The sequence below is a fragment of the Mytilus galloprovincialis genome, chromosome 7 (assembly GCF_965363235.1).
Source record: "Mytilus galloprovincialis chromosome 7, xbMytGall1.hap1.1, whole genome shotgun sequence".
Taxonomy (NCBI): domain Eukaryota; kingdom Metazoa; phylum Mollusca; class Bivalvia; order Mytilida; family Mytilidae; genus Mytilus; species Mytilus galloprovincialis.
In genome coordinates, this window is record NC_134844.1 from 54,665,164 (window position 1) to 54,680,243 (window position 15,080).

The 15,080-nt window shown below is 31.2% G+C and overlaps 1 protein-coding gene across 1 annotated transcript in view; it reads right to left on the bottom strand.

Annotated features, from left to right (window-relative positions):
• The window catches only part of LOC143083302 (opioid growth factor receptor-like), a 39,479-nt gene that overhangs the window by 15,077 nt on the left and 9,322 nt on the right, over positions 1-15,080 (bottom strand). The window contains exons 5-6 of the mRNA XM_076259567.1: positions 10,771-10,837; positions 9,899-10,047 (exon numbers count right to left, since the gene is read on the bottom strand). Coding sequence (XP_076115682.1) covers positions 9,899-10,047; positions 10,771-10,837 — 216 coding nt within the window. The remainder of the gene's footprint in view (positions 1-9,898; positions 10,048-10,770; positions 10,838-15,080) is intronic.

The window sequence follows — 15,080 nt, forward strand, 5'->3', positions numbered from 1 at the left end:
AAAGTATTCGGACGACGGACGACGACGACGACACAGACGCCAACGTGATAGGAATATACGACGAAAAATTTTTCAAATTTTGCGGTCGTATAAAAACTACACCTAGAAACATTCTAAACTTTAACTGTTGTCCTATATATGGGAAATGTGTCTTTGGGACACATAGGATGCCCCGCTTGCATATCATATAAAGTTATAAAGGGACATAACTGAAGAACAGTAAAAGTGAAGTAATCCATACTTGATTTGTGGTTTGTGATAATAAGTATTTTAATGCAACAACGTTTGTAACGTTCATTTTGATTGGATAACGTCACTTTTTTACATGGCATCAATTGATAATTGATGGTATGGGATGTACGCGCAAGCGCAGACGGCATATGACAGATTCTAATTACATGTTTTAACGTTGTTTTCTGTCAGTTGCATTAGAATGGAGATAACAATATTGTATTTTAAGCTCCGACGGCATCAATTTGGGATTTGATGCCGTCGGAGCTTAAAATACAATACAGTTATCTTCTAATTGTAAATAATTTTTATAAAATTTGGTAGAGGCAAACTAAAGTTATTGAAGGACACAAAAATTTCAACAATTTTTCCATTTGTAAAGAGGTATATAGGTTAAAGCCTAGTCTTTACTTATCTATTTGACCTGCAATCCATATATCAATATTTTATTAAGGAAATATCTGCATGCTTCCTCAAAACAAACCTATATACAATGTGACAGTCACTTTTTAATAAGTCCAAAGTATTTATTCGTTAATGTCAATAAAAAGTTCAAACTGTGCATTACATGTTATTTGTCATGTAAATCAGTGCATATTTGCATTTGTTAAATAATTACATGTATTGCAATTCATATTTGCACATATTTATCCATGTCAAGGACAAATAATTTACTTCATGGTTAACAAATGTAAATCAAGGATAAAGTTCATGGCATTTGCATATTTGTATTTGACAACTACTGACTGTGTTGAACAATTCACAATAGAATTTCCTTGAAAAGGACAATAGATATAACAAGATGTGGTATGAGTGCCAATGAGACAACTCTCCATCAAAGTCACATTTTGTAAAAGTAAATCATTATAGGTCAAAGTACGGTCTTCAACACAGAGACTTGGCTCACTTACTTTAAAATGTAATCGATTAAATTACAATTACTTTTCTAATAAAATGTAATCGATTACATTACAATTACACCCTATTTTACACCCTATTTTACATGTAATCCATTACATAAGATTACTTTTCTTCAAAGTAATCATGATTACTTTAGATTACTTATGATTACATTGTATATTGCAATATCAAAGTTTTTTTTATAACTTTTTATCCTCACAAAAAGCTAATTTTGGTGATTTTTTTAAAAGCCTTAATTAATTCATCTTATTCAAAAGAATTTATAGACAAGTACAGTACAACATGTGTAATTTGATAAAATAGCTATCGACAAGTGTCCTTTCTCTGTGTAAAAGATATAACTTTATTTTTTTCTACAAATCTTAACCAACTGCCTAATGAACAAAAAACCTGAACAAATAAGGAAAAAATAATTAAGTATATAGTTTTATTGTTTGTTGGGATAACTCGAATAATTCAAGCCCTTTCCGTGTCCGATTTTCTCCCACACAAGGCATTCGTAGATCAGCGGAATATAATGACTGAATTATTCGGGTTACTGTTGGGACAGAATTGACACATCCATTATTGTTTTTACAGGTGTTAATCACTATTTCCATTTTTTTAAACAAACAACAGGTGAGCTTGGGTATTAAAATTTTATTGTCTTAATAACAATATCAATAAAGTTATTGCCAGGTGAAAACACAAAACAACTTTGTAACTGTAGGTAAGTAAATCCATTTCTCTTCAAATTAAGAAACAGTTTATTGTAATAAAAGATATTTTGTATTGATGAAACTTCTGACGTCACCTATTGTTTAATATGCACATTGTTTCTAATATTATGCGATATGTATACACTTTACATGTACTTGTTTATACTAATGAGTCGTAAGGCTCAAAGTTAATAAAGAATAAAAATTAGAAAGCACATAGTATACACGAATTTATGGGAAACAAAATTTATTAAATTTGTCAATAAATGAAATCTGGTTTTAACTTCCATTTTGAATTAAGGTGGTATGGGAGACTAAAATAAAAATGATAGAATTTGTTCATACTTTGCCAAAACGTAGTATCTATTGATATATGTTCAAAAATATTATAAAAATGATAGGTCACCGCGCATTTTCTCAAACTACAGGTTGTGACAAAATGGCACATTTTGTATGGTTTATACAGGAAAAAACACCATTTTGTGATTAGAAACTAAACAAAATGATAGAATTGTAAAATAAATTAGAAAAAGATAGCTTTCAGACAATGCTTTGAGAATATCAAAAGAAAAGATAGGGTCACCGTACGTTTTTTCTGGCTAAAATACAAAATAGGAAAATTCCATGTAGATTCCTTCAGAAAGTGTACTGTTTTAGAGTTACCTCCCCTTAAAATGCCAATTTGAAAACATTTAAAAACAACCAAAAATGATCTACACTTGTACAAATATTAATAGTTATAAGTAATATTCCTATAAATTGGTTGTTTTAAATGAAAATTCACATCAAATATCTCCATTCATTCATCAAATTTTGCTAACTTGATTGAAAATCTGGACCTTAGGTTCTCTGTTTTTTACAATCCAAGATGGCGAAAGACACCCATACCACCTTAAGTGGGCTCATATATTTATGTCGATCATCAAAGTCAAATTGGAACTAAATGTTTTCTACATTTGAATTTCAAAGTAGTTATGTAAAAATATTGGGTAAACTTATATGAAATTGGAATTAATATCAGAAGTTTTCAATCAAGGGGGAAAACAAGAGGCTGTCACAACGACAGCAAACCCGATTTATTAACATTTATTTGTGTCCTGGCAATATCACAAGAACCATTACTGATGAATGGTGAAAGTGAAAATCGTCAATATCAAATTTGACCTCCATTTTGTCATCAGTATCAACATTTTGCAAAGCTTAGATTGAATGGTTCATGAGTAAATGCAATAAAGTGTCTGAATGGAAACACCATTTTACGATCTTTCAAGAACCATAACTCCTAAACGGTAAAAGTCAAAATCGTCATTATTGAACTTGACCTCTATTTTGTCATCAGTAACAACAGATAAAAATTTCAAAAGCTTTGGTTGAATGGTTCATGAGAAAATGCACGGACACGACTGGAAACACCATTTTTCAATCTTTCAAGAACCATAACTCCTGAACGGTAAAAGTCAAAATCGTCATTATTGAACTTGACCTCCATTTTGTCATCAGTAACAACATATTAAAATTTTGGAAGCTTTGGTAGAATGAACGGTAAAAGTCAAAATCGTCATTATTGAACTTGACCTCCATTTTGTCATCAATAACAACATATTAAAATTTGGGAAGCTTTGGTAGAACGGTTCATGCGTAAATGCACGGACACGACTGGAACCAGATGCTCCGCAGGGCGCAGCTTTATACGAACGCATAGGTTGAACCCTGAACGGTTGGGGCAAGTATGGACACAACATTCAAGCTGGATTCAGCTCTAAATTTGGATTGTGATTAAATAGTTGACACAGCATAGGTTTTGGACACAGAATGAATGTGGTCTAATGAACTTAAAATATTTTTTTTGTCTTTGAGCAATCACTATGCTGTTGAATATTAATCCTCTCAAAAAAATGTTTGAAGAAATTTTCTTTTTATTTATGAAATCTGAAATGAGAAAAATTAAACCCCCCCCCCACCATTTTTTTTCACATCCCCCTTTCCCTTTTTTCAAAACTGATCTCAATTCAAATTTCTAATGGAGTTTGCAACAATAACTACTCATTTAAATACATCATAAAATATTAAAATGTAACAAAAAGTGCTTGTTATCACTGAATGGTAAAGAGTGTTTTAATTTATCAGTTGGTAGTAAAAGTGAAAATACATTGTGCATTGTATAAAACAATGATTTAAGTTGATTCAACTACTATTCTGGACAAAGAAAGATAACTCCAATCAATTGAAAATTTCTTGCTATTGCACAATATTGTGCAATTAGATATTTCTTGCTATTGCCCAATACTGTGCAATTGAAAATATTTGCTATTGCACAATACTGTGCAATTGAAGATTTCTTGCTATTGCACAATACTGTGCAATTGAACATTTTTTGCTATTGCACAATACTGTGCAATTGAAGATTTCTTGCTCTTGCTGAATACTGTGCAATTGAAAATTTCTTGCTATTGCACAATACTTAATATAATAATTTTGGATCATGATTTGAACCAACTTGAAAATTGGGTCCATAATCAAAAATCTAAGTACATGATTAAATTCAGCATATCAAAAAAGCCAAAGAATTCAATTTTTATTAAAATCAAACTTAGTTTAATTTTGGACCCTTTGGTATTTAATGTAGACCAATTTGAAAACGGGACTAAAAATTAAGAATCTACATACACAGTTAGATTTGGCATATCAAAGAACCCCAATTATTCAATTTTTGATGAAATCAAACAAAGTTTAATTTTGGACCCCGATTTGGACCAACTTGAAAACTGGGCCAATAATCAAAAATCTAAGTACATTTTTAGATTCAGCATATCAAAGAACCCCAAGTATTCAATTTTTGTTAAAATCAAACTAAGTTTAATTTTGGACCCTTTGGACCTTAATGTAGACCAATTGGAAAACGGGATCAAAATTAAGAATCTACATACACAGTTAGATCCGGCATATCAAAGAACCCCAATTATTCAATTTTTGATGAAATCAAACAAAAATGTTCCATTTTGGACCCTTTGGGCCCCTTATTCCTAAAAACCTGTTGGGACCAAAACTCCCAAAATCAAACCCAACCTTCCTTTTGTGGTCATAAACCTTGTGTTTAAATTTCAAAGATTTCTATTTACTTATACTAAAGTTATGGTGCGAAAACCAAGAATAATGCTTACTTGGGCCCCTTTTTGGCCCCTAATTCCTAAACTGTTCAGACCTCAACTCCCAAAATCAATCCCAACCTTCCTTTTGTGGTCATAAACCTTGTGTTTAAATTTCATTGATTTCTATTCACTTATACTAAAGTTATTGTGCGAAAACCAAGAATAATGCTTATTTGGGCCCTTTTTTGGCCCCTAATTCCTAAACTGTTTGAACTAAAACTCCCAAAATCAATCCCAACCTTCCTTTTGTGGTCATAAACCTTGTGTCAAAATTTCATAGATTTCTATTTACTTAAACTAAAGTTATAGTGCGAAAACCAAGAAAATGCTTATTTGGGCCCTTTTTGGCCCCTAATTCCTAAAATTTTGGGACCAAAACTCCCAAAATCAATCCCAACCTTCCTTTTGTGATTATAAACCTTGTGTTAAAATTTCATAGATTTCTATTCACTTTTACTAAAGTTAGAGTGCGAAAACTAAAAGTATTCAGACGACGCCAACGCAAGACGACGCAGGACGACGACGACGCCAACGTGATAGCAATATACGACGAAAAATTAAAATTTTTGCGGTCGTATAAAAAACATTTTTCAATCTTTCAAGAATCATAACTCCTGAACGGTAAAAGTCAAAATCGCCATTATTGAACTTGATCTTCATTTAGTTGTTAGTAACAACATATTAAAATTTGGGAAGCTTTGGTGGAACGGTTCATGAGTTAATGCACGGACAACATTTGATTGCCGCCCGCCGGACTGCCCGCCTGGCCGCCCGCCGTACATCCCCAAATCAATAACCGACATTTTTGTCACAAAAATCCTGTTAAAAATGCAATCAAGGCATATTCTTGTATCATAAGAGCTCAATCTCACAACAAAATTTTGATGAGGCAATTTCCTTCAGTAAACTGTTAACAAAATAAAACACTTGGTTATACAAATTTGTTATATAGATGATACAATTTATCACATTAAACAAGGTCCCATCATTGTGAATACTAGTTTCATGATTTTTCATTCAAGCTTTACATTTTCTTATTTTCATCTTGTCTATCATAAACTATTTTCATATATATACAAGATTTGTAATCAGCAAGTAATCATATGAATGTAATCTTAAAGTAATCTAAAAGTAATCATGATTACACATGTTTTTTGCAATTTAATTGATTACATTACGATTACTTGTAATCAGAAATGGCATGATTACTGATTACATAGGATTACACTGCAAAATGTAATTGATTACAGCTGATTACGATTACTGATTACGATTACCCCATGCCTGAAGCTATAAAGGGACGCACAAAATGACTAGTATAAAACCATTCAAATGGAAAAACCAACGGTTTAATCTATATAAAAAACGACAACTACTGAACATCAGATTCCTGAATAAGGCCAGTCTGTGCAAAGAAATGCAGCAGGTTTAAATGTTTTAATAGGTACCAACCTTCACTTTAACTGAAACAATAGTGTAACATCACAATACAGAAAGACACACTATAAAATAAGAATTGAAATAGCTCAATCAAAAGACATGTTAACAAATTGAACATAAACTGAAAATCATCTATTTGACCTGCAAACCATTTATCAATATTTCATTAAGGAAATACCTGTGTGCTTCCTCAAATCAAACCTATATACAATGTGACAGTCTGACAGTCACTTTTTAATTACTCCAAAGTATTTATTTGTAAATGTCAATAAAAAGTTCAAACTGTGCATTACATGACATTTGTCATTTAAATCAGTGCATATTCGCATTTGTTAAATAATTACATGTATTTCAATTCATATTTGCACTTATATCCATGTCAAGGACAAATAATTTACTTCATTGTATACAAATGTATATCAAGGACAAAGTTCATGACAGTTGTATACTTGCATTTGACAACTACTGACAGTGTTGAACAATTCACAATAGTATTTCCTTCAAAAAGACAATGACTTGATTAAGTATACTCTAGATTTAAGGTCGAGAGCAATAACTTACATGACATTGTGTCCTTCAAATTTTGGGCTTTTAGCATCAAGAAACTTATTATGAATTTAAATGTGACATAATTTTTAGGTACCAGTGCTAAAGAGGTTTAAAGTGACTTTTATAAGATATATACATGTACTAGTAAAATCCCAGATGAAGGTATAGAATCTGCTAAATGTTTGCAACAAGGGTGCACACACTAAAATATCTTGCCAGCTTTACTGATCATTGATTTTATGTTGATAGTCCGAAATATAAAGTTTGACTACAAATATCAACATAATCCTAGAAAATGAGGCCAAGGTTTGGTAAACCAAGTAGGAAATACATGTTCACCTCACAATCATTCCATACACCAAATATAGTTTACCTATTGCTTATAGTTTATGAGAAACAGACCATAAAACTTTTGAGACAACTATCCACAATGCTTAGTTTTTCATGATAAATTCCAGTATAATGTGTAAGTTACAATTTAATTGAAATATCAGAATATTTAACTAAAGTCATTTACCGGTATACACTGTAAGGAATTCTGATTTCTAATTTTCTGTGTTTCAATGCCACTTTTAAGCATAGCTTTTGGGCTATTTCATGGTGGCCAGTTTTTATTGGTGGAGGAAGCAAGAGTGCCCATAGAAACCAACAACTTTCAATAGGAAAACTGATAATCCTTGTCAATAAAGATTAGAGTCAAGTGTATCTGCACAAGCGGGGTTTGAACTCACAACCTCAGTGTTGACTGGTAAGTGATTATAGTAGTAACTACTTAGACCACTTGGCCACCAAAGCCCCTATAAGGAATTCTTATCATACCGTTCATATACCAGTATATATTCAATCAACTTACTATCAGATGTGAGATGTTACATAAATTTACCATGATCAGATGCAGTGGACAATATTGACTTGAACAATTTATTTTGCTACCTAAGTTGTCATACCTGTATCAAAGGGTTTGTAATTCTCTAGTTTGCAATATTCATTACATATATTGTTTTCATAATTTGTTTAAAAAGGAGCCAATAGAAATGTATTTTAAAAAAACCCTCATATATCCATGAAAATTAAGCAAGTTCTGGTGCTTCTTGGACTACAGTATGAGTAGAGAGGTGACAACTTTTTTTAACATATTTTCATTTTAGCTACCTACTAATGTGGCTTCATTAGTATTCATGGGATACCAATTTTTATTTATTTTGAGGTTGAAGTTGAACCACAAATTCAATTGTTAATCAAAATTTAAATTTCTATAGGATTGTACAATTTTTCCTCAATTCACTAAACTGGTACCTACAAAAACAAATGAATCCAACATATCACTGCCATGCAAGAATGATACTTAGTCTGTGGATTCAGTACTGTTCATGTGTTGTATTTAATTATTTACAAATATATTGTGGTTATAGGTGGAGCTGGTATTTTATAGTACAATGTGCACCATAATTTCAATTTTCTATAGGCTTGTTAATAGAACTGAGTTAAGATCTAGAGCAAATGGATCAAAAGGCAAAAGCACTGGACGAAAACAGTTCATCTTATGAAAACAATCATCAAATTCAAGTGCATGTCTCAGTTATAATGCCAACAATTTAAGCACATGTTTATTGGGTTTCCACAAATAAATAATCATGAAGACATAGGGTTCTTGGTCTATCCATATCTCTATTGAACACTCTTTTTTCTTACATTTTGCCAAATAAGGCTTAATAGTTACCCTTAACTTTTACTCTAATAAGCATCAGTAAAAATAGGAAAGAAAAAATATGTGGATTTTGTGGTTAAAGATTGTGTACAACAAAATACTAATTTTCTATAAGTTTGTTTGAAGAACAGTTCAAAACCATAAACTAAATTAAGTATCCATTAAAATACAATTTTCCATCAATTCATGAATAAGCAGATATACAATACCTAAATATGATGAAAATCTAATAATTTATTTATCAGATTGTATTTTTGTATTTACTATGACATGACTGATCTGATCACTTTAAATTATATCAAAATGTTGGTTGGTAAGAAAAAAGGGGGCAGTGTTAATGGCTTCATGGTTAGTCTACTACTTTTTAGTACATTGCATTAAAAATTTTCAACTACACATTCAGATATTATTTTCAACTACACATTCAGATATTATTTTCAACTACACATTCAGATATTATTTTCAACTACACATTCAGATATTATTTTCAACTACACATTCAGATATTATTTTCAACTACACATTCAGATATTATTATAAAATGCTTTGAAGAGCACAGCCTGATAAGACTGCAGAGGTCAAACCCTGAACAGCTGGTGCAAGTTTGGACACAATTTTCAAGCTTGGTACTGTCTGAATTCAGATTGTGATCAAATTTTTACATAACATAGGTCATTTGTAGGTCTCTGTCACATAATAAACGTGGTGAAAAAATTGAAATGGGTTAAAATATTTGTATAATCAATGTAAATATGAAAAATATTTAGATAAAACAACAAAAAATTATGAGAAAAAAATGTACCTCTTAATTTTTTTTTACCCCTTGAAGTAATGAACCCCCAAACTCTATCCCAGCCTTCCATTGAGGTATGGTACATCAAAGTACAATTGCAGAGAGATCCATACACTTTAACACAGTTATTGTCTGGAAACTACAAAAATGCTTGTTTTTTGCCTCTTTTTGGTCCCAAATTACCAAAATAATTGGTACCATAACCCCCAAAATAAATCCCAATTTTCTTTTAGTAGTATTGAACCTTGTGGTAAAATTTCATAGAGATCCATTAACTTATATCAAAGTTATTGTCCAGAAACCAAATGTGTATTTGGATGACACCTTCAACAACATCATACCATTATACGACGCCAAAACATTTTGCAGTCATATCAAAAGCAGTTTGTTTTCTGACTTAACATCATACCTGTTCAGATGACTAAATCTTTCCTTCCAATTTTCAGCTTTTTCTATCTCTCCTGTTACTTCATCTTTGATTTGCATCCCATAAAAGTCTAACATCATCTTATAAGACTTCAAAACTCTTCGATGGGCCTTTTCATCTTTCATTATTCCCTGGAAAATATGTGTATAATTTAAGAGGGTAGTAATGACTCATAACGGTAAAAATTCTTGCCAAATGGCATTAACGGTAATTTTTAGTGCCTGACGATAAAATGTACACTTCCTCTAGACGATCACAAAATCAGCTGAATTTGACGAATCACGCAAATTTTTTTCCCAAAAATAACGGGAACGATAATTATTTGAGACATCAGATGTATCACAATAAGGATATTTTGACAAATCATGGTAAAATTTTAACAAATTTGACACTTATGGTAGCCGAAAATGACCTTTTTACACCTGACGGTAAAGGGCATTTACAACCCTCATTTAAGCACCAACCTGAATAATGAATAGGAGGAAAATATTTCTTATACGTTTTATCATTTAAGTGTATTGTTCTCTTTCTATTAGTTGGACAAGTTTTAGTATATAGTGCCTATACAAGTGTAAAATTGAGAATGGAAATGGGAAACATGTCTGAGAGACAAAAACACATCAAAAAGCAGAAAACACCAATGGGTCTTCAACATAGAAAAAAAATCTGGCACCTGAAGACAGGATTCAGCTGGCCCCGAAACAAAAAGGTGTACTTGATCAGGGAAAATGAATATCACAATAAACTCTGAACAAATACATTAAATGAACTAAAATTGAAAAAAGATACAAGACTAACAAAGGCTAGAGGCTCCTGAATTTGGACATATATATGAAAATACAAAAGTGACTTACCTCTGCTTCATGTTTTTGTAAAATCTGTGCATGATAATTCATCCCTGATTCTCTTATAGGAAACAACCTGTAAATAATAGAATTATTCCATATTCATGTATATGTTAGTTTATGATTACTTTGAAATGTGAATACTGTTACAGCCTATTTCATTGAGTGTGTAGAGAAAGGTAGAATCCTTGGTTAGCTTGCTTGTTAGCTGAACCGTGAAGTCATTATTTGGTTAGGTAAACTACCCTCCTTTAAGAGTAGACTAGTTCCACAGATAACCAATCTATCTGTATGTAAGTCTAGACTACTTCAAAAGGAGGGTAGTATACCTTACCTAATAATGACTTCACAGTTCAGCTAACAAGCAAGATAACTAAGGATTTTACACTTCCCTACACACTCAATGAAATCAGCTGTAATTCAGAAATTATTGCCAGGTTTTTATAAATGCTTTATTGTGACTCCTTGAGTATAGCAAAAATAACAAGAATGTGTCCATTGTACACGGATGCCCCACTCGCACAATCATTTTACATGTTCAGTGGACTGTGAAATTGGGGTCAATACTTTAATTTGGCATTAAAATTAGAAAGATCATATATATCATAAGCGACATCTGTACTAATTTCAAGTTGATTGGACGTCATCTTCATCAAAAACTACCTTGAACAAAAACTTTAACCTGAGCTTCGCACTATCTTTTTCTTTGTTCAGTACACCGTGAAATTTGGGTCAATATTTTAACTTGGCATTAAAATTAGAAAGATCATATCATAGGGAACATGTGAACTAAGTTTCAAGTTGATTGGACTTCAACTTAATCAAAAACTCCTTGACCGAAAACTTTAACCTGAAGCGGGACGAATGGACGAAAGGAAGGAAGGAACGAACGAACGCACAGACCAGATAACATAATGCCCCTCTACTATCGTAGGTGGGGCATAAAAACTTGCCTTCTAATATCTGTTACAATGTATATCTGTAAAAAGCAATAATCAAACTCACATTTTTGTTCATTCTTGAATAATCACAAAAATAAATGCACGCAATAATTTCTGAATTTACAGAACCTACATTGTATGTTAATTTAATCGTTTTCAATGTTATGTCATAAAGACAAACAATTATCTGCTTATTAAAGAAATTACACATTTTACTTTATCATAAACAAATATTTTTGAAAAAATAATATTGAGTAATAATTTTCATGATGTAATAAACAAGAGTTGTAATAAACATGAACTTAAAGGATAGTGTGGTCATGGTGACCTTATTTCTGTGTCATTTGGTCTATTGCAGAGAGTTGTTTCATTTGCCAACATACCACATCTTTTTTTTTTTTATATCATAATATAATGGTTCATTCCCTCTATTCCCACTTTTTATAAATCTGGTAAGAAAAGGTAAAATTTCATGTGGGAATAGGAGGAAAACTTGTGCAAACAAAGGATTAACCTGTACAAACATTTTTTAATCAAGTGTTAATTGATCAGTGTGTTTTTTTATTAGAAGAGGTAATAAGTTATTTTTCTGTATGAATTTTGTTTTTTTTTTAAATAAAATAAATATGAAAGAAATTAAAACAAATATAAGTAAATTATTTTATTACTTTTACAACCAAATTCAATTGTAGATTCAAGCAAGCATAATTAATATAACACAAATTATACAACAGCACTAAATCAAATCACACATTGTAGCACAAACATTAGACAGTCTATCAAAGTGTATCAATCTATTCCACGTGATGAAGGTGGGAGACTGCATCACCAAACTCTACTGTTGTGACTTCCTGGTTGCGGTGTCTAACCTTAAGTTCGTCGAATCTGTTGTTGATTTCTACATACTTCTTTTTGGGGGCCACTCTCTTCCCACCGGCTGCATACTGGTCAGGGCATAGAAGGCTTCCTCATGTTTCAGAAGTTTAATTAGGTGAAAGATGTTTGGATGTGAACAGGTGACATGTTTCTTCATGTTGCTGTGCCTTCCCTCTAGATGATTTGTTGTCCTTGGTCCTTGTGTTAAGTAGTGGTTCCAAAGGTGACTAGTTCTTCATTGTAGATGATTGAAATTGGTGTCAGCTCATTTGTGCAGCGAACTTTCATTCTCTGGAGGACATCGTCTACTTTCAGCTGCATGGGGTCAGACCCATGGTTGTGATTTGCTGAGATTTTGGTTGGTATGGTGTTCAAAGTATTGATGGTGGCAGGACAGTTTGAAGTTGAACACTTCCAGTAAGTTCTTATGCCCCTTTTGTTCTTTGCCTGGAATCTTAAACCAACTGTGTACAAGGTTTTGGTTCCAGAGTCTGTTTGTAACAAACTTTACTTGTAGTTGTGCATTAGCCATTTTAACTGAATAATGACTTGACTGGATAAGGACCACAATTTATATCAATTTTTAATGCTTTGAAGTAAAGTTAACAGTTTTCACCCATTATTTTATGCCTTTGATGAATGGTCCAAGTAATTATATTTTTAGAGTATGTTTTATTCCACATCTTAAGATTATACTTGGTTATAATATTATTTATATCACGATTTATTAGTACAGTAGACAATTTTTTAAGGTTACATATTCAAAAAATTTAAAATAAATCTAACTCCAATCTATATTTATCATAATTTTTCTTTATTTTTAAGTATTTCTTTGATGAAAAAAGAAACATATTACAAATAAACAAGGTATTATACCTGAACAGTGTACCAAATGGTAAACGGACAGAAAGTCACAGGATAAAAAGTCACAGGACATAAAGTCACAAATTTGGTAGGACAAAAAGTCACAAATAATTTGTTGACAATTATTTGAATATATATATAAGAGAAATATCTTGAAATATTTACTTTTTAATACATATATTCATATTAAAGTTTAGGAAATGTGTCATTATACTTGAAAAATGAAGATTTATTTTAATGATGCAAAAGATATATTTCTTGGCACCATGAAGCCATTTAAGTGCCAAGCCACTTTGACCTTTTGTTTTCTTAACAATTATTTGATTATCTTTGTTATTTTTTGATAAATTTTGTTTACAAAGTTGGTTTATATACAAAAGTTCAAGAAAAATACAAAAATATTTTTGTGGAAATAAGCATTTTTTATTTCAAGAAAATTATTAGAAAAAATTAATTGTGACTTTTTGTCTGTGACTTTTTGTCCTGTGACTTTCTGTCCTACATTCGTACCAAATATGTTATGCTTTGAAAAAAATACAGGTAAATCTTAGGTGAAATTCTAATTAACCTTGATTGTTATAAAAACAAATTATTTATCAAAACATCTATTGTTATTTGCAAGTGGGAATAGAAGGAATAGTATTTTTAAAAAGTGGGAATAGGAGGAAGACACCAATATAATAATGTGTGGTTGTATAACTTGAGTGTTCTCAAAACTTCACTTGAGGCAGAATTCATGAATTCACATTTTTAAGTTAGTCAACCCATCTCATAACACCTGTATAGAATATGTCTGCCATGAATCAAAATAAAATATTTCCCCAAAATTTGCAGTTACCAAAACAAATAAATCATTGGCTTCTCAAACAAAAATGATTGTTTTGCTAATTTCATCAGGTCATCAAATTTACATAAAATAGAGGTTAATTGAAGAAGATTCCTGTCCTGTTTTAAAAAAATCTTACAACTAAAATACTGCATTATACATAAAAAGCTTTCAATATTATTCATCACAACTAAATTCAATGATTATTGTGTTTTTTGTAAAACTCAGTCTTGGAACTTGCAATTAGTGTATTGACTGTTTCAACTCTAAATTGTTATGGCAAAATTTCAAATTAATATCTTGATGGTGTTACATAAATGTCAAATATTTTTTATTATAAAGGTAATATATTGTTAGACTTTTAATGAGAGTGTTTATAAAAAATTTAAAGATTGGTCGAGATAAAATAAACTTTTTGAAAATTAAAGAAAATTGTGTAAACTTTCTGACATCTTTTTATATAACAAAGTCAAAATTATTAATTTATCTCAGTTATCTCCCCTCATAAAACTAAAAAAATTTCAAGGCAGTGGTTCTGAATAAAAAAGGATGATTCTCCACCAGACAATGACAGTCCTGAGCTTGTAATTCAGAGGTTGATGTTATTTATTGAATAAAAATTGCCTTAAAGAGTGATGTCACAAAACAAACAAATACATATATTTTGAAACCAGGTTAAATTTCAAGCTTTCACTAAATGAAACAAGAATGTGTCCCCAGTATAGGATGCCCCATCCGCACCATCATTTTCTGTGTTCAGTGGACAGTGAAAATGGGGCACTCTCTCTAAATTGGCATTAAAATTAGAAAGA